The 20,628-nt window shown below is 50.7% G+C and overlaps 1 protein-coding gene across 2 annotated transcripts in view; it reads right to left on the bottom strand.

The window, feature by feature from the left end:
- Positions 1 to 20,083, bottom strand: part of LARP1 (La ribonucleoprotein 1, translational regulator) — a 44,814-nt gene extending 24,731 nt beyond the window's left edge. For both annotated transcript variants that reach the window (XM_059483952.1, XM_059483953.1), the window contains exons 1-2: positions 19,704 to 20,083; positions 4,258 to 4,284 (exon numbers count right to left, since the gene is read on the bottom strand). In XM_059483952.1, the coding sequence (XP_059339935.1) occupies positions 4,258 to 4,284; positions 19,704 to 20,046 (370 nt within the window). In that variant the 5' untranslated portion in view covers positions 20,047 to 20,083. The remainder of the gene's footprint in view (positions 1 to 4,257; positions 4,285 to 19,703) is intronic.
- Positions 20,084 to 20,628: the final 545 nt, after the last annotated feature.

Raw genomic sequence — 20,628 nt, 5'->3', positions numbered from 1 at the left:
AGAGCCAAGCGCCTGCAGAGAGACCCTCCAGCTCCAGTTCACACCGTCTACGAGGAGACTGTGCAGCTCCCACTGTGCCAGCAGAGGGGGAGAGAGGTTGTACAAGGCAAAAGTGTGAACTCTGCACAAAATATGCCTCTGGAAAAGCTGTCATCTCAAAGAACAGAATGGGTTTCCAGAAAGGAGACTGTGATGTAATTCAAATAGCATCAATCCGAGTTCCTCCCGCTGTGATTCCTGGACCTTACTGGCTACTCTGGCAGAGGCATCCCTGCAGGACCTGAGTGTCCCCTGAGCAGTGGCCATTTGCTAAGTGACCACTTAACCTTGCCCTCAGCCTGCACAGCTGCAAACCTGCCTCCCTGACTGCACAGAACAAGAGGAGACTGTGCAGCAGCTCAGCTTGTGAGGTCAAGGAACACAAAGGCATCACGGTGCAGAAATCCAGCTCCATCTCTGGGGGCAGGGGACAGTAACAGGGCTTTGGTGGTAGGAGCAGGTGCAGCAAACTTCCCCAGGAATTTAGGGAGGTCACACTTAGGTCTCCCACTAAACAAGGTGTCTCCATAAATGTGCTGAAGAAATCTTAGTCTCATAACCACCTAGATTAAACTCAGCACAGGTATGGGGACTTCCTCCTGCTAGTGAATCCATAGCATTAAACTCATGACAAGGCACTCAAATATCCCTGTGATATTTGAGAGCAAGCAGAAGGGCTTCTTTTTGTGCTACTTCAGGATTACTGCACCTCAGCTGAGCTGATTTCAGGCATGCTTTTCCAAGCAGAAGATACATCATCCTCACTTATGCCCCCCACCTTAAGATGCAGAGACATTCCAATTTTTTCTAAATAACCCTGATATAGCCACTTTCTCCCTGGGTTCACAATCACATGAATCCTGCTCCATAAACCACTCTCTCTAATAAAGTTAATTCCAGTGCTACAGGTGGCTGCCTCCCATGTCAATAAAGAGCATAAAAGAGTACAACACCCTAATCAGACTAAGTCTTCCCAAAGGAATCAGGAATACCCAATTACAAAAGAGTGCAACATAGCAGTTTCCTAATTTAAAAATCCATCTCCCCTCCTTTTATTTCTAAAGGATTAAAAATCACTTCCTTGCAGTGGTAGTATCACCCTCATCTCTTTATGGAAAACTTCACAGCATTTCATTCAAAGAGGCATTTATAAACTCAAGAAAGATATCTCAGACACTGCTGACAGTTGTACAAAATGATCAGGTCAGGGTGCAGCAGATGAAAAAAAGTCATCAGGAGTGGTGAAACCAAGACAGAGCATCACTTGCTGCTCTGCTGAACACCAGCACATCCACAGCTGCACCCTGCAGTCAGCTCTGGTCTCTGGAATTCAACAAGGGCACAGGGCTGTTACAGCTGCTCAAAGAAAAGCAATTAAACCACCCAGAGGCAGCTCCTGGAGAGGTGAGACTAAAAAGGCTGGGATCCTCCACCCTGGAGAGGAGGAGGGCTGGCTGCAGCATGCAGGAGGCCAGGAGGGCACAGGCACAGCACACTGAGCTAGCAGGAGATGCACTTGAAGTGCCAGAAGTATTTCCTTTCAGAGCAGGCAGATCTCACACAGTAGCGAGTTCTGGGAGCTGAACAGCATCAGCTGCCTGGCAGAAGGTTGGTGTTCAGAGTGAAGACATCCACAGACATCCAGCTGCAAATGTGCCCTCCCAGTCCTCCTCAGCAGCAAAGTGGGAATGTGAGAGTGTGTCCCTTGTTCCACCAAGCCCAACCCTGCATCTCTCAGGGGCGTTGAAGTCTCTCAGCTTTCCATCTGAACTCCAGATCACATGGTTTGAAATGGATCCTTCTGAAAAGCACCTACAGCTGCCAAATCCTGGCTGTGGGATGTGGGAGAGGAAAGCACTGAGGCGCTGCTGTGCCAGACAGAAGGAAAGCGAGGCCTCTCTTCAACAAGTGCTTTATTTGCAAACACTGTTAGGTAACTGGGACACCAACACTGCTGTGCTTCCACCTCCATAGTGCTCCACGTGACACAGGGATGATCCAGGCTGAGGATCCAGGCTGAGGGCAGGCTGCCACCAGCACCCCATGCTAACAAGCAGGAACATGCTCTGGGGCACACCACAGCTACTGTGCCTACAAAATGGATGAGTTTTGGCTCAGGCACCCCACCTATGCAATTCCCAACCCTGATACTGCAACTCAGCATCTTCCATCACTCTGCTAAACCATCTCCTTGGGAGGGGACCAACAGACTTCTCACCCAGAGGGGAAACAAGCCATTCAAACACACCTGACTAAAGCTTAAAAAACAGATCCCTGATACAAGTGTGGGAGTTCTGGTGACCAGAGTAAATTAACTCATTCAATAACCTCAGCAATGAAAAGGAGGTGAGGGAGTCAAACCCTCATGAATGCATAACAGCTCTGGTGGCAGGAGCAGTGCCACTCTACCTTTGCCTCTGCCTTCACCCTTCACTGTATTCTGAGATACCACAATCTCCAGATAAGCTTAGTGCAAGGGAAGAAGCAGCATGGCACCAACTTTAAGGCTCTTCTGGAGAAAGCCTGCACAATGTCTGTGCAACTACCATTTAGAGGAATCCTGTTAAAGCTTTAACTTATCTACTAAAAACCAGGCAGAATTGTAAAAAAGGCCCCAAGCTCTGTAGGTAATGTTTTCTGCAACACTGCTGACATGTAACAAACACTTTCTGAAGCACTATCATCTGCTGCAGACACACACTCATGCCCCACCCTGGAGGCAGCTGTGCAAGGTCCCCAACCAGCTGGAGAACAGAGAATGGAGCAGTGCCAAGCAAAGGACATCTCTGAGTTCACAGCACAGGCAGGCAAAACCCCATACCAAAAGAAGACAGATCTTCAGCAAGATGGAGAAAAGCCTCCTACAAACTCAACAGATGGGAATATATCCTTGCTCTTCAAAACCCTGATGTTTCACTCTTACAAGTTAAGAAAATCATGACGGACTTAGAAATGTGGAATCAAAGCCTTAATCCAGGGCATGTAGTTCTACACCAAGGCCTTGGTAGCTGGCTAGAGCTCTGGAAAAACATCCACAACTTCATCCCTCTGTTCAGTTCAGCAAGTTCAATTACAGTGCCTCCAATGTTACACCAGACCACTCCAAACCAGTGAGTGATTTTCCCTGAAATCAGCTTTAAGACACCAGAGCTATTTCCATACTTTCAATGCCTCCACGATCAACAGTGATTTATCCTCACACCATCCATGAACTGGAGAAAAGGGATTCCATGCAAAGCCAAAGATGGACACAGGGACATGCCTGGGGTGACACAAGGCCAAGTCAGGCACTGACTTCCATTCCCAGGGCCTTTGCTATGGCACATCCCCACATGGCACTACAGCTCTGAAACAACAGGCTCGCACTGGCTGATCCTGGTATCACTGGTTAAAACACAAACCTTTCCTTCAGTCCTGGCACTTCCACAACATCAGCCTGGATGAGGAGCTTCTGGCAATTTGGGAAAGGCAGGAATTGAGGTAATCAATGTTTGCTTCTGAAAACGACATTATTTTCCTGATTTGAAACCTCCATCCAGAGCAGCCTCACTCTCCCACCACAAGGCTACCCACACCACTGGGGCCAGGAAGTTTTTTCTTTGCGCTGATGGCAACGCAGTGAGCAACTTGGCTGTCCTTAACAGCAATACTCAACAGCAACACACAGACTACAAGCCACAGGGGAGGTCTGTGTCTTCCCAAAGTACTGCAAATTCAAATATATATCCTCAGGTTCATAGACACATCCACCTGTATACAGGTAACATATAAACAACAACAATCTGAGATACATTTGCATCTTGACACATCAGTGTTTTCAATTATGTGTGATGAGCAAGACCTACAAGTTCCCAAACTCCTTTCACCCTGGACATCCAAATTTGCTATGCTACAATGTATGGGAGGAAAGAACCTTCCAGCTGTTTAGTCATCACTACATGAAAGCATAAAAGATGCCACTGCTATATAGGAATGACCAAATATTAGAGGTTTGTTTAGGAAGTTCTTTTGCTTCGGTTTTTGGGTGGGGCTTTTTTGGGGTTTTGTGGTTTGGTTTTTTTTTGTTTTTTTTTACATGAATGTCCATTGCATATTCCAGACTGTACATGGCATGTACCAGTCTTCTAAGTTTGGTCAGAGCTGACTCTGAAGAAGAGAAGTGCAGGGAAGGCAAGGGAGAAGGAAGTTTGAAGAGCTCCATTTTTATTTAATACATACCAGACTGGCCATCAGCTGGAAATATATCTGTAAAAGAAAAAAGAAAAATAAAAGAGGATCAGTATTGGTTGCAGCTGGAGTGCAAATCATATTTAAAAGGTCTCCTCTCTCCATTTGTTTGCTTTAGCTAAACAGAGGAAGTATTTTCTTAGTATCTCAAGTTAAACATCAATCCAGCTTGGAACCCACCTCAATTCAACCACTTGTTGAGAGAAAGATTTTGAAGGAGTCTGTGTTTACCTGAATGCACTGCTCTCATAAATAACCTTCTGCATTGGCTTCTAGCAGACAGCAGTGAGCAATAAAAAAGGTTCTTGAGATGTACAAAGATCCACACAACGAGCTACTTGGTGGCAGCCCACACTCCCCCTGAGCAGTAACATCAGATGGAAATCTACAGAGAACATCTAACAGGGAGCACAGGTGGAAGCCAAGGCAAAAGCCAAGTGAGCATTCTTCTGGTTGTCCTTGGTTCTGCAGCCACAGCAGCTGTGCCTGGCTCTAACACAGCACCTACACCAGACACACACCCCCATCACCAAATGGACACCCAGGGCCTTGGCACAGCACCCATCACTCCAGGAGAACCCTTCCCTTTCCCAGCTCAGGAGTCTCTGTCAGCAGGCACAGGCCAGATGGAGTCTGGGGGCTCAGACCCAAAAACAGATTATTCAACTCCCCAGCCCCCCAGGCTCTTTCCAGTTAGAGCCACAAGCCCTTCTCTTGGAGGGCCTTAGGTACTGCTGGGAAGATGTTTATTTAAGTAGCTGGAACTTAATTTAAGGAGCACACAGGACAGTGTGTGTGGAAAACCCCTGTTGATAAGGCTTCCCCAGAAGATATGAAAACAGTACTTTTGAGAGAGCGATTCACCATGTTTTCTTCAAGGATCCTGGAAGAGGAGGGGGAAGGAAGGCTGCCAGCAAGGCAAGGTCCTCCTGGGACAGGGGCAGGCCCCTGGCTTCTGCTTATCAGCTACCCAAAACACACATTCAGCTGGAAAGTCACAAGAGTTGCAGCAAGGACTACCCCTCAGGCAGGGCAATGCTCTCTGGCCTGGGCTCAGCTCGTGCAGAAACAGCAAAAACACTGCTCTGCCAAAACAACTTCTATTTCTCTTCCTTTGACTTGCACCATGTTCAAGTTTGCACCATTTTCAGGCAGGGATGCTTTCATCCCATATAGGAACGGGAAGAGCCAAGCAGAGCAAAAATACCCAGAAGTTAAATCAAGACTCTCTCTACCATTATTACACAATTATGGTCTGTGGCCATCTGAAGACATGGTATATCAAGGACTGTTCAGCACATCCAGAACAATCTCCAAGCACCAGTTTCAGTCCTTTGCAAGCTGCATGTTCTACTGCAATCCTCCACCAGCCCAAATGTCCCAAATGCATTTAAACATCTTTTCATTTTTGTATGGTCACTGAGGAGTTCAGGCTTCTACATCAGCAAGCTGAAACACCCGTCACAGAATCATGACATCGTTAAGGTTTGAAAAGAGCTTTAAGATCTCAAACAAGATATAATTTATTTCCCTACTTGGGCTTCTCTGCAAAGGAACAAGGTGGTAACACTGGTATCCCACCTGTTTGGATCAGCTGTACTAGACGTTACCAAAAACCAAAATAAATAACAGCACCACAAGGGCTGATAAAATAAATTCCTTTGTGCCAGCAGGAATTTAGCAAAGCCAGGCTTTGGCAAATGCTCCCCTTGCTGTACCCTGAGGGGTGCAGCTCTCCAGTGCATTCCTGCTGGGCTGTCCCACCAACTCCTCATCAGACACACCACAGCAGAAGCAGCCACTCACAACAGGTCCAGGCTCCAGACACCACAAATGCCACCAAATCAGGCACAGCTGCAGGTGACCCCTCAGCACCATCTCCTATCAGACATGTCACCACCACAACTCCAAACTCACATTCCCCCAAGGTCCCCTCTCAGCTCACTATTCCCCACTGCCCTGTCCTGCTCTAGATGTGCAGCAAGGCTCTCCTGGCTCCTCCTGAGCTCAGCCACAACTCTAGGGCAGCTTTGTCACTACATTTACCAGAAAAGCAGTGACTTGACTCAGTGGCTGAGGTCAGTAGAAAGCAAGGACCACATATGATGGCCAAGGACAGATACAGCTCACAGGCACCTCAAGAGGCTTGCCACGGCAACTCCTCTCAAGGAAAGACACTGGCATCCAGTGCTCAGCCCCCTTGCTGGGGACAGGCTGACCTTGTCCAACTCATCACACCTGTGATTAACACAGATTTGACTCCAAGCTCTCCAGAGCACACTGAGAACACTGCAAGCTGGCTTGCAGGCAGCTTTCCCCTACAGAGCAGTCTGTAGGACTTGCTTTGAAAAATGGGGCTGCTGGGAGGACAGATCTGAGGTAGGGCTGGTCAGGACCAGCAGGCACAATGACCCTTTGGGACACCTTTTTCCCCTGCAAGCACAAGTGACTTAAATTAAAAATTAGCCTGCCAATTAAGGGCAGCACCTCAGGTGCCCAAGAGAAGCCTAAATCAGGCAGTGCTTTTCCCAAGAAAGCCATGGTAGGGCAGCAGGCAGAAACCTATGTGGCCAGCAGGTAAAGCCCTGGGCTGCTCTCCAAGGAGCCCACGTGCTACACTGCAGGGCTGAGGCTGCCTGGCCAGGTCAGCTCCCTCCCCAGCCCTCCCAAGGCTAAAACTCAAACACAAAGAAAGGCACAGGGACAGGCTTTGTGCTCGAAGTCCCAACATAGAAAGGTGAAGCCAGCAAACCAGTCACACCAATTCCTCCCACCACACACACCTGCTGCCTCCCAAGGCACCCTGATGGCCAGGTATCCCAACTCTGGCCAGATGCCGCAGGACAATGCTTCACAGCAGCTGTCCACCATCCTGTCAGCCACCTGCTCAGCAGCAGGCAATCCCTACATGGGACCTCTGCCCACATAACACCCTCCCAGCCATGCCCAGCCTGCCCTCCAGGCAGCCCAGTGGAAAGGAGCAAGAAACAACAGTATGCCAATGGAAATGAGCAGACCCACGAGATTTGAACCCCACAGTCTCGCACTTCCTCCTCCTTCTTGCACACAGACACTTGTTTCTCAGCATGCATCCAAAATCAGAAAGATGTGGTGTCTGAACTAAGGGACCCAGTGACCTGTAGTCACCACAGGAACCACTGATCTCTCCACTGCAGCACCACATACTCCCCAAGCCCCTGACCATTCTCCTCAGCCCTGTACAGAATCCATGCAGCCTACAGTATCTCAATAGAAAAACACATTCTGTGATCTTCCTGTTACCAGCAAAGCAAGGTGGAGGATGGAGTGAGGAGGAGGAGGTCAGGGGTGTGCATGGCAGCTGGCAGGATGCTGGGACAGGCACAGAGCATCCCTTTCAGGACCATCAAGTGAAGATGCAGATGTGATACAGGGCTGCTTGCTCTGAGCACCAATACCCAGAGTTGCTGCACACAGCCCAGGAGATAATATAAATTGAGGGCAATCGTCCTTATTTTAGGTGGTGCTGGGGGTGGATCTCAATTTCAATTTTTGCCTGATGGTATTTTTACACAAAGGAGAAGACCGTATGCTAAAATGGGGCATTTAGAGAGAAAAGCTGATGCATCCACACACAGACCCCCTTCCCCAGGGGCTAGCTGGCTACTGCTGCTATTCAGGTATCTGGGACAGGTCCAAGAAAGTCACCCCATTTATGAGCCCCCATCTCCCCTCTGTTGCTCCCTGAGGAAACACGCACTAACCACGCTCACAGTGCTGAACCCAGACACCCACACAGCAAGCCTGTCTTCTCCCAGCTCAGGAGCTACAGCTGGGAAAGGACCTCCACCACCCAGTGCTGTCCCCAGCCCCCCTTTTCCAGCAGGGACACTGCTTCCTCCCTGCTGGGCCATGAGGCAGCGGCTGAAGAGCAGCTCATTATCCCTGACGCAAGAGAAACGCTGACTCGTTATTACAGCAACCTGCAGCCATAACTGCCGAGGGGCTGTGGCCACAGGCTGAGCGCCAGCAGGAACCAGCTCCCTGCTCACCCCCCACCTCCCATCATTACCCCTCTGCTCTCCCAACAACGGGGAAAAACCACCTCAGAGGGCTTTACGCCACCTCCCAGACACCAAAGTGCACTCACTGACTGTGGAGCACACTGGGTGAGGGCTGTGCACACACAGGTACCAGCACAGGGACCCAGTGGGACACTGTCACATCCACACTGCCACAGGAAGACACCAGCTGATTTGTTCTGGCTTTCGACACGTGAAGTTGTAACCAAATCATCCTCCACGTTTTGCAGACAAAAGACTCAGATGTCAGAAAAAAAAAAAATTACCTCTCCAAGGTCACCGGGGGACTGGCAGCAGGGACGTGACCAGAACTCGATCACAAAGGCTCCCAAGCTGCAGGGCTGCACTGCCTGCCCAGGAGAGGGACTGGGCAGGAAATGCTGGGGGATGACAGGATCAATTGGTATCTCTCCTCCTAACCTGACCTGCTGCCCAGCAGGGACGATCCAGGCAGGAAAAAGGTCCTAATTACACAGTCCGGCACATAGTGCAAAGAGACCAGAGCTGCTGGACTCTCTTCTCTGGCCCTATGCAACATTTCACTTCAAATCTGTCACCTGGCTCCCCCTCAGAGGCCGGGGCAGTGCCTGCACAGGTTCCCAAGACAGTTACAGTACTCTTCAAAGCAACACTCAGCAGAGATGAGGGTGAGGTCTGCTAGGGAAAAGCAGCAAAGCAAGAAACCCTAAACCCAAAGATTAGCATGGCCAATTTGATCCCTCCCAAAATCTTGTTTGCTTCCTGTTCCCCTCCTTTGTTACCTGCTGAGCAGGATTGGGGAGGGTCCACCTCTCAGTCACCCAGATCATTCCAGCCCTCTCCAGCTGCCAGGTCCACACTAACACCTCCCATGCCTCTAAACTTACTGTAAGACATTTACCCCCTCAAAGAGAAGCTGAAGCATGAGACAGATGGATCAATCCTAACATGATGCTGGCTAGGTCCCAAGACCTGCAAAAACCTGTGCAAGAGAAACAAAAACAAAAAAAGCTACCAAAGAGTTTAACCCAAATCACTTCCTCTGCAAAGGGATCCAGACCAGCAGTCTCTGCTAAGGGGTTTTCTGTTCCCTGCCCAGAGAAAAGGTTAGATTTGTCCTCAGGCACCCCCATCACCTACACTGGCTCAAGAGCTGCAGCCAGTGGGAGCTCTGACATGTATTTCCCACAAACCACGTGGAATCAAATGCTTGAAATAGGTTTCCAGTGTATAAACAGCTGTGAGTTTGGAGAAGTTCAGCTGTGGTGCCCCTGCAATCTTCATGTACTTGAAAAGTAATCACAGAGTTTCAGAGGAAAAACTCTGGGGAAAAAAAAAATCACCTATTCCAAAATCAGAGCATTACCTGGGATGAGTCCCTAACTCACTCCACAGCACACACCAAATGAGTACCTCAGTGCTGATGTTCAGTGTCCTCCAGATGGATGGGAGCAGGGCTGGGACCCCAGCTGGACACACAGCCACCAGCAGGAACCAGCACTGTGCCTGGCAAAAACACCTTTCAGAGATCCACACGGATGGAAACAGGGTCCAGGTCTCTTCTCCAAGCACCAGAGATGCCAAGGGGGTTCTGGGGAGCCTGACCAGAAGAATGAGAGCTCTCCAAACAGCCAGTCCTGCAAATCCACCACTCACATATGCACAGGCACACAAGGAATAACTGGAAGGTCACAGGCTGTTGTTTCTCCCATCCGCTTATCAGTGCTTGCACTGGAGAGAGCAAACACTGGGTGTTCTCTCCCATTAACCCCATCCCCTCATCTCCAAAGTGCAGAAGCAAAGTCCCAACATTCCCGATCATGAACTCAACAAGGGGCTTTAGATTACTCTTCCATGGAGCAGCTGGTGTCCCATCTCTCTGCCCCACATCCTTTAATCACCAGTAAGCCTGGAGTGATACCACTGGAGGCTTAGGCCCTCCAGGAGAGCAACCCTACATGATTCTGGACCAAATTATCACAGTCACCCTCCCCAAAGTGCTCTTTAAGCCACTGAATAGGCACTAAAATTTCTGGCACAATCAAGCAAAATACATGTCTCAAAGACTCTTGTTTAAATACAGGAGCCATTCTGGGGTGGCCTGGAAGCCAGCTGGATCCCACACTGTGGAAACTGATTGAGGATGGTGTTTCCCTCTGACAGGGTTGCCACTCTCAGAGCTGCAACACACTTTTCTGCTTGCACATCAAGGACAGACCCAAACTCCAGAGAAGCTTTGCCCAAGGACAGCTCCATCTCCATACAAAGGAGAATCCATTCATGTACCCAGCAATCCAGCATCTCCATGAAAGAGGATCCCACCCCACCTCCTCAAACACATCAGGATCATGGTTAAGCCCCACAACATCACACAGGGATGCCATAAATCCTCATGAAAACCCCAGAAACTGAAAATTGCAAGGCTCTCTCCACCTTTGGGCTGCAGGCAGAGGGCTGAGCAGGGGGCTGTAGGATACACAAGGCAGCACAGCGAAGACAACATAATTAAATCTCTTGACTGAATTACAAATCATTAGACACACAGTCTGAGGTGTTGCCTCCCTCTGGCCCAGGCTATCCTGCTTGGTTTTAATCAAGCACAGCCATTCCAATCACCCTCCAAACTCCATGCTTGCTTGGTTACACTCACTGCTGATAATTGCATCAACTCAGATTTCACCTCCAATTGAAGCTAAGAGGGTTATCTTACTGCAATCTGCCACGTCTCCTCCAAATCATCTTCACAATTGTCCTTACAGGTTTAATTTTGAAATTTAAAACCACGGTTCATTTACACCAAATTCCACTCTGCAGAGTATGCAAATGTCACACTCATCATTCCACAGTTAAAAAAAAAAAAAAAAAAAACAAAAAAAAGACCAAAAAAAAACCCCAAAAATCTCCAAAAAATCAGCAACAGTGAGCTTGTAGAGCTCACCTGAGATTGGGAAACCAAAAGAAAAGTCCCCTTTTTGTTCAGCTCAGTGCAAGATGCTCTGCAGTGGCAGAGGATTTCTGAGCACTCAGAAGATGCAGGAGCTCATAGCTGGTATTCCCCCGAGCTCTCAAGGTTGAGCTGGGAGTTGGGAAGTGAAATTCAATATGATTACAGTGAACTCTCATGCTTTGTCACCTGAGCACATGGTGGAGACACCTCTGTGATTCACTCTTCTCTACTGCTGGGTGGAACCTCGTGCACAAAACAAATCCCATCACTCTTCTGTTTCAGTCACAGTAAAAACCTCCTGATTGCATTTTTTGGGATGTGCTTCTTCATATTTCAGTATCTGCTGCTACAGACACATCATTTCTCAGCATCACACATACTGGTGTCACTCCTTACACTTAATTCTTCATTCTGTTTTTCACTCTACTTTTCCCCTTCACACAGCCTTGCAGCTGCCCTGCCAACATGAGCCCACCTGGAGGTAACACAGCTACAGTAAAGTGCTCCAGTCACTCCTTTAGGTGACTCTTTTTGTGCTGAATGAAGCCAAGAGAATTGCTTATTGTTATTGTGGTTGGCTTTATTTTCAGTAGGCTCGTTCTGTGAGGTCAGGAGAGCTGACACAAACTCTTTACTACTTGGAAGTGTAACCTTTCCAGTTACAGCAAAGGCATAAAAATTGCAGAGGATCCTAAGGGTCCTGCAGGAATAAACTCACTGCTTCTTTAGCAACATATAATAAAAAATAAAGGAAGACATGACCTTGGAGAATCCAAAGAAATTAATTTCCTGTAGTTTAAGTGAAAGCTGGCTTATCAGACATTTGAGTGTTGCTTATTAGCTGTGAGTTCTCACTATTTTATTCTGCCACTAGCTTCATCATCTGCCAATGTGCAAACCAGATAGCTTGGTAGCTAAGACTTGGTAAAACAATCACTCATTCACATCACTGAAGCTACAAGCTTTCAAAAGCAGTCATAAAGAAAAACAAAATAAAAAAGGCTGTGTGATTTAGTGTAGAGGCTGAATACATATCACAAATAATCTGCTTTAAAGAAAGTGCTCAGTATTCAGCAGTATACTCACCTCTGAGTTACCAGGCAGGTAAAACACCAATCTCCCCACACACCTTTTCTCTTACTTTCCCATCCACAAAACTCTACCCTTTCCTCATTTTTGTGGTTTTTCCAATTTCATACTTGTTTCCCCACATATTTAGCCCTGAAAAAACTCACCTCTTCTCTCAGTTTTTTCCAGACTCCTTAAAAGCTACCTTATCCAGCCCTGAAAACTCTGTGTTCTGTCCATGCATTCACACGGAGGGCGAGTCAAAGAAGTCAAATGAGCACCAGGAAAGGAGAAGCACCCAGAGCCCCCTGTGCCGGCTCCCTCCGGCACAGCCGTGCCCTGCAGACTGCAGAGTCACTCTGCAGGAGCTGCACTGGCCGTGCTCAGCTGGAAAAACGTGCTCAGCACTGTGCCCAGGACAGGCTCTGCTGCCTCCCCCGAGCTGTGCCCCTGTATCTGAGCCAGGCAGAGTGAGCACCCCCCGTCCCACCCGCTGGACCCCACCTCGGGCTCACACAGGCCCTTCTGGCCAGCAGGAAGGACACACAGCACGTTTCTGTCCCCTGTCCCAATCGTGCTTTAACTCTGTGCCAAGGACATGTGAGGTTCAGCAGCCCCAGCCAAGCCCCCATTTCTCCTGGTTCCCCCCGGCTGCCACGGTCACCAAGGGATCACTGACAGAGATGAAACGAGTGACACTGAGCAGCACCAGAGATGCTTCTCCTCCATCATCTTCCTCGTGGGGCAGGGATGCCTCTCCTGGGCCCCATCAGCAGCCAGGGCTGCTTTGGGGAGCAATTGGGAGTGGAGAGCAGCACCTGCTAGAGCAGCAGGTTACAGACCTGCTCCCAGCCACTTCAAGGGGTGTCCAGCAGGAAGCAAATGTGCTTCCCCAGGAGCACAGGGCAGGGCACGCTGTGCCCACCAGCACACTGCAATGCTTCTCTAGTTCCTCCACTGTACTCTGGAGGAACCAGAGAAACATCTTCTAGATCAAGAGAGCAAAGGGCATTTGTGTCACCTCGGAGTGCCACCACAATCAGACTGAGCGGCATCACACCAACAACCATCCCTGTTGACCACTTCTAAAGGAAATTAAGGTTTCCACCTGGCCTGCTGTGACAGAGTACCCAAGCCAGCCAGGGCCACCATGGTCACCTCCAACACACCATCAGTCTGCAGCAGAGAACTCTACCAAACCTTACATAGGAACAAAGGACTCTAAACCCACAAAGTAAAAATAAAATCACAACCACTGTAGAGCACTGAACCCAGCTGTGTGTTCCCATACAACCCTGAAACACAGGGAAGTGTCAAGGGAAGCTTCTGCTCCTAAGTCAGCTTTGCTCCAGAAGGACAGTGAAGGTAACTCACTGATAAAGCAGGTATTAGATGAGCCAGTTCCCAGCCCTTCCTCCCTTCTCCTTGCATGGCTCAGCAGAACATCCCCCAGCAGCACACGGAGCTTTAATGCTGCAGGAAGAGCTCTTGATCCTGGCAATACACACAGCGAGTGTCAGACCAAAGCTGGGCCAAATGACCTGCTAAGGATGGCTCCAGCAGCTCATCAGCACCATCAGCCTGGTGCAACCCTGAAACCAGCAGAGCCACAACACATCACACACCAGTTTAATCAGGAAAGGCAATCCACCCACAAAGCCCCCCAGACTTCAGCAGAAATGTGTGCTCTGATAGAGGAAAGTTCAATTAAGAGGATCTTCTGGGAACCTCCAATTACAGGATGAGCCTCCCTTTAGAAACATGTTGACACTTGACCACAGTTTCCACAGCCTTTCCCAAAAACAAAAGTTTATCTTGCACAGCATTAGAATTGCTGTCAGCAAACCTATTTCCACCAAATGCCTTGTGCCAGTTTTTGCTCCACAGCTGTGTGACATTCACGTGCACACCCACTTCTCTGTTTGCCAAGCAATCCAGGCCGACCCTGACCCAAAATTTTCCCCACAAAGAAATCTGGTAATTGATTTATCCAAGGCCAAACTCAGTTGCCATTTGTTCTGGTCATCCATTAGCATTACCTAAATACACAAGTAGCTTTAAGTTCTCCCAGCACTGCATTAACTTCTTTGAAGTCCTTCTTTTCCCTTTCCTCTGACCTCAAGTCATGCAGCTGCATCATTTGATACAAGATATTCAGATGAACCAGTTATTTCAATGCAAGGAGGTAAATCTCCCAATTCAGACCTCACTAACAAGGATCTGGACCTGCAGAATGAGTGGAACCAAAGCCCTGTTTCAAGTGAGAAAAAGAACAAACGCAGAGCTGGCCATGCTAGGGACCACCCAGAGCTTTAGCCAACCCCAGGAGACAACTTCTTGGCCATGAAAGCTCCACCTAGACAGCACTATCACCAAGGGAGAGCTCTGCAGGTATCACCAAGGTTGCATCACCTCCTTCCCCAAGCTCCCTGTGTACACAGCAAGCCAGGGATTTGTCAGAGCCAGCAGTGTGGAGACTCAGGCCCTTGGTAGGAAGTCAGCAAAGGCTTCAATGCTAAGATGACCAAAGGATAAGTAACACATTAAAGACCATAATGCAAATGTGTATCGCGGTTGGGAATGAACAAAGCTCCTCTGACCCAAGGGTAAGAGCACCTGTAATAACTGTAGGGGTTAAAACACTCAGCCTGGTCTAAACAGCAAGCACAGCTTTCTACTAAAATGCCCATACCTTATTTTGCCAAATAAGAACAAACACAGAAATGGTGCTGGAGATTCATTAGTCTCAAGTATGTAAAGAGCAACCTAACTCTATCCAAGTCTGCATTTGGCATTGCCCTGAAGATAATTTCACACTGTTCGAGCACAGTAAAAAGATCTGGTGTCATAATTTGGAAGGGAGAGCAGAGCATTGCAGCCCCAGTGCCCCCATTTCCAGTCCTGCTTTCTGGACTCGATTTGTCTCCCCGTCTAAACAAAGTCCTTCTGCTGCCCCAATATGTGGTGGAAATCTCCATGGCACAACAAGCAATATAAAGTTTAAAAGAAGACCTGTGAGGGTAAGGAGATGGCTGGAGAGAATCCTTCAGCAATGCCTTGGACCTGGAAATCTGGAGCTGGAGGTTGCAGCAGAAGCAGGCACTGAAGCCCAGCAACCAGGGCCCGTGAGTCAGCTCCCAGGAGCTGCGCTGCATTCCCCAGCCCTCTCTGCCCGAAACAAACAGTGCAGAAGAGGGCAAAGGTCCAGCACAAAGCTGAAGGGCAAAGGTATGTGGGGGAGGGAAAACACTAAGCCTCACTTTTTTTTTGAGCAACAAGTTCCAGTTACCCTCATCCTCCCCAACAAGATGGGATGAGTTACTCGAACGTGAGTTGTGGGACTGGAACAAAACAGGAGTTTGGAGAGGAAACTTGGGGAGGTGGTGGAGGCCTCCTGCTGCGATAGCAGCTCTGTTGCAACAGCCAGAAGAGCTCCACAACTGCGTGCCACGACAGAGTGAGAATTGCCCAACAGTCTGGAAATAGGTGTGTGCAGGACTACCAAGCTGGATACCTGAGCAAGCAATGTGTCTACTCTGAACACGAAGAAATGCCAATGGTAAAACAAGCTTCCCATCCATCTTATCTCCTGTACTGGAGGCTGATTTCAAGGAAAGCCCTATGGGGAGTTAGTCAGCAAGGGGTGAGATGCTAATGAACCTCCCCTGCCTTCTCCTCAGCACTGGTAGCCAAGTCAGACTCCACTCGGTCATAAAGCAACACGCGCTCTCAACAACAGTCAGCTCACCCCTGGCGCTTGCTGCTAGCAACTAAGGTGTGCCTTCTGGAAAGTACTGCCTATCCACCCAGCACGTTTGCCAAACAGCATGCAGGAAACTACTCAAGAAATCAAAGCACCTCCTGCATCTCCTCTAGGAAATACACCGCTTTCCCTGGCCAAGCACTTAGAAGGAGAATTTTAAAAGTTAGCCCAGGCAAAGCTGAGCGATTGCAGTGCCAGTCATTAAAACCTGCATGTTCTTACTTCCAAGATGTAAATGGCTTTAAAAATAAAGAAGTGCCAAGTGCCTTGATGCAACATTTCTTGAAATACATCCAGCAGGTTTTCAAAACGGGGTGCTGTTAACACCTGTCCTCACCAAGGCTTGCATCAGCATCAGCCCTGGTGCAGGACACAGCGGAGGAGTACAACATGTTCCAGAAGGTCGAGCTGTTTTGACTGCAAGCCACACTGCTCATCTACAGAAGAACTGAAGAAAACACTTTGAATTTGGTTTATAGCGAGTAGTGCAAAGCTGGTTTTGCCAGAAAACGTTTCCTTCACTACCGCAGACACACATACACTACCATCATGTGTCAGTCAGGCTGCTCGCTGCATTTATTTACTTGATAAGAAGAGAACATGTAATAACGAGGGCATGGTCACACAGACCTTGCTACTAGATCATTAGAGAGTAAAAAGGAGGCATCATTACAGCTCTGCAGCGTCCCTCACAAGCAGTCAGCAGTGTCAAGTACAAGCCCTGCCACATGGGACAGGACCATGTGTACCTCAGGACTCCAAGGATCCCCCATCTCCTCTGACAGAAACTCACACAAATAAAAAGATAACGTGCATCTTGTCAAGAGACCATGAAAATTTTCTGGTGTGCTACTCCAGAAGAGCCTCAGCCTCCTCCACTCAGCATCAGGTGTCTAACTCGACCTAATGGTTGCCCCACTTACTGCCAAGCCATTGTGCCTTCGGGAGGTTAAGAAGCAAGGAGAGGCTTCACTTCAAGAGCCCTCCTTCCTGAAAAAGCAGAAAGCTTTGCTCGAACATCCTATTATATTACAGGCTTCACTGCCAATTTTGAGCATAAAAATGCTGCAGCAGGTAGGCAAGACACAAGCTTCTAAAGGTAAATTGTAATCCATGAAAAAACGACCCTATTCTTCAGTCCCTGTGTCAGGCCCCAAATGGACTCAATTTGCCCAGCTGTGGCATGTCAAACAGTTCAAAACAAGCTGCTGTTTTGACCACCTGGAGGTGGATTTGTTAAGCTCTTCCCTATTCGTATTCCAACATGGACAGCAGAAACTTAAGATCTTGCAGGTGGCTGTTTTCCCTGAGCTCAACACTTTTATAAGCACCAATTCCAACGCAGGCCATTACAGAATGCGTGGACACCTAAGGAGAAGGTCTTGTCCATTAAATCTACTCTATGGGTCTATAATTAATATAATCATTATAACAAAATAAGGGCTTTCAAAGCCTGTAAAACAAGTCATAGAGGAATCCCTTTATCTTTACAGAGCTGTATGCACTACACTCTCTGGTCTCCTCACTACCTCTGGTGGATCAGGGCTGGAAACATTTAGCATCTCCAGCACACAAGCACTGCACTGGGAACACAGCTGGATTATGAGCAAAGGCCTTGTAAGCTCTGCTGAGAAACCAAAGACTTCCAGTAGTGACTTTTCAGAGTCCAGAAGCTCTCAATCCACTTCAAGTGTAGAAAAAGAGTCGCTTTTCTTGGGTGATCCTCCTGGAGGTCACCACACCATGACAACTCACCTCACCAGCTGATTCTTTCACACAAATTCACGCTCCAGATCTTTTTTGGTAAGTGCCTGCCAAAACAAATCCTCCACCCAATGAAATGAAGACACAACATAAGGCTGCAAACTCTACAAGAAGGTACCTGGGTGCAGGGCTGCCAGGCAAGGTCAGCTGCCAGCCTGCCTCTCGTGGGAGCTCAGCAGCCGTGTTTATTTTACACGTTTTCTCTTCTGCTAATGAACACGCAGCAAAGGAAACAATGGCCCAAGAGAGGCGAGCCAGGCAGCAGCACTCGGGGCACTGCTGGAACCAGTCGCTGCTGCCAAGCGTCCCAGAACACACCACCAACAAATTCCATTTTCTAAACACCTTTGGGAATACAGAGACAACTGTGCTGGGCCCAAGGACAATTCTGAGTGTTGCAGCATTACTGCCTTACCCTACAACAGCGTGGACACGCTAATTACACACCCTCACTCTGTCCCTCAAATAATCACCCCAGGAGTTCCAAGGCCCCCCTGCTTGTGCTGGGCAGCTGCCTTGTGGCTGCTGACTCTGACAAAGCACACACCTTTGCAACCGATGAGGCTGGTAATGAATCCGGACACTCCTTACACAGGAGACTCAAACAGGAATACTCAACCTTGCAGTTTTGCATTTTTTGGTATTTTTTTGGTTTGTTTTTTTTTTTTTTTTCCTCGGGATCGTTATCTCAGAAGGCATCACAATAGAGTGCAACCTTCACACAAAGGAGCGATGTGACCAGTTTCGTGTCATAACGCACGAGGCAAATGCAGATAGCAACGCTGTCCTGGATTTCCTTAAGCTTTGCTTATGTCCATGACTACAATGACAAACCACCAAACAATCCGAACACGGACTTCTAGCTGGCAGGATTAACTTGTCCTCTATACTTCCCATTAAGATGACAGCTTTCCAGGTGGAAATTGCATAGCTGTCCATCTCCCAGAGATCAATAACTCTGATGAATCACCATGCTAGGTGGTAACAGTTCTTACAAAACACGGGCACGTACAGTAATTGGGGATCTGATGGCACATCTGGCAGCGCGATTTCAGAACTAACATAGACAGGTAGAAAAAGATTAAGTCCTTCCCAAACAAGACGCTTAGTGAAAACTTCTGTGCTTTTCCCCTACTCCCGATTCACTCGAAGCAGGTACGAGAGGAGCGCAACACCTATCCCGACAGGCGAGGAAATGGTGCTCTGCAGCTTCAGCCTTTGCTGACGACAGCAGCGGGTTACAAGCGCGATTTGGACAGCGCAGCCCCTCCGCTTCCCTTTTCGGGGACCCCCGTTCCCCAGGCGTGCCCCCAGCCCGGGCCAGCGACCGCGCCGGGCAGAGCCGCGCTGGCCTCGGCCCCCGGCCCCGCGGCCGCCATGAGTCGGCAGAGAAAGGCGGCGCGGCCTGCGCGGGGGAGCCGCGGCCGCGCACACGTGGGCAGCGCAGGCCGCGGCCCGGGGAAGGGCCCCCGCGGGGGCGGCGGGGCCGCGCTCCCGGGGGAGCCGCACGCCGGGAACCGACCACGTTGCCGGCGCTGCTGCGGCGGAATGCCGGGAGCGGGAAGGGAGGGGGGGCCGCGTGTCCGCCGCCGGGCCCGCCCGCCGCCGCCGGGCCCCCGGCGCCCTCCGCTCGCCGCCGCATGGCCGGGCCGGGCCGCGCTGCCCTCCCCGCCTCGTGGCCGCGGCCGGCGCCGCCGCTGCCCCCGCTCCCGCCGCGCCCCCCGCCCCGCCGCGGCCCCGCAGGCCGCGGGCGCGGCCCCACGCCGCGTGTGCCGCATGGCGCGGCCGCCCGGGGCGCGGTCGGCGGCGCAGCCGGCCCCCCCCGCCCCGCTCCCAGCGACCCCCGAGCACCCACCGGGAGGCGACTGCCCGTTCACGGCCGGCGCGTTCTTCGTCCAGGGGTTCACCTTGGGCGGCGGGGCCTCGATAAACTCCCGGCGCCCCGCGCCGCCCGCCTCGCCGCCGTCCTCCGCCTCGCCGCCCGCCCTCAGCAGGCTCTCCTTCTCCTGGTTGTTGCTCTCCTCCTTCTGCTGCTTGGCGCTGGGCGGCCTGGGCGCCGCCGGCCCGCCGTCGGGGCCCATGGGCGGCTCGCCCTTCTCCCGGCCACCGTCCTGCGGCGGCTTCAGCACCAGGGCGCGCTCCTCGGCGGGCAGCAGCGGGGCCGTGCCGGGCAGCAGCGCCTCCACCTGCGTCGCCATCTGCGCGCGCCCGAGCCCCGCCGGGAACCCCCCGACCCCGGTGCCGCCGCAATATGGAGCCGCGCGGGGACCACGCGACTGCCGCGGGGGCGCGCACCGCCCGCCCGTGCGCGCCGCCGGCGAGGGGAGGGGCGGTGCGGGGCGCGCCCCCGCGGGGCGGCCGGCGGCGCGCACGGGCCTGATGCAACGCCCGGCTGAGCCGGGGGGGCGGGAACGGGGGGGTTTAAAGGGCACCGGCCCCTTCCCGGCATCCCGGCCTCGGGAGGGGACAGGCCGGCTCGGGCCGGGGATGCCGCTCCCGGCTCGGGGAGCCCGGGAACGAACGCGCCGGTGTAGCCCCGGAGTGCCCGAGCCGGCTGTGACTGAGTCTCCCCGGCCGGCAGGGATTGGGATGTGCTCGGTCACCCACGCCTGGGGATAATGGGATAACGCGGTTGGAAAGTGCAGAAAGGGACTCGGTGTGCGGGTCCTGGGAATCACGGAGCCACAGAAACGCTCAGGTTGGGCCATCTGGTCCCAGCTCTCTGTGTAAACAAGGTTGTCCCAGAGCACATGGCACAGCATTGCATCCAGACGGTTCTT

This window comes from Ammospiza nelsoni, chromosome 16 (assembly GCF_027579445.1).
Source record: "Ammospiza nelsoni isolate bAmmNel1 chromosome 16, bAmmNel1.pri, whole genome shotgun sequence".
Taxonomy (NCBI): domain Eukaryota; kingdom Metazoa; phylum Chordata; class Aves; order Passeriformes; family Passerellidae; genus Ammospiza; species Ammospiza nelsoni.
This window is presented reverse-complemented; position numbering and strand designations above follow the sequence as displayed.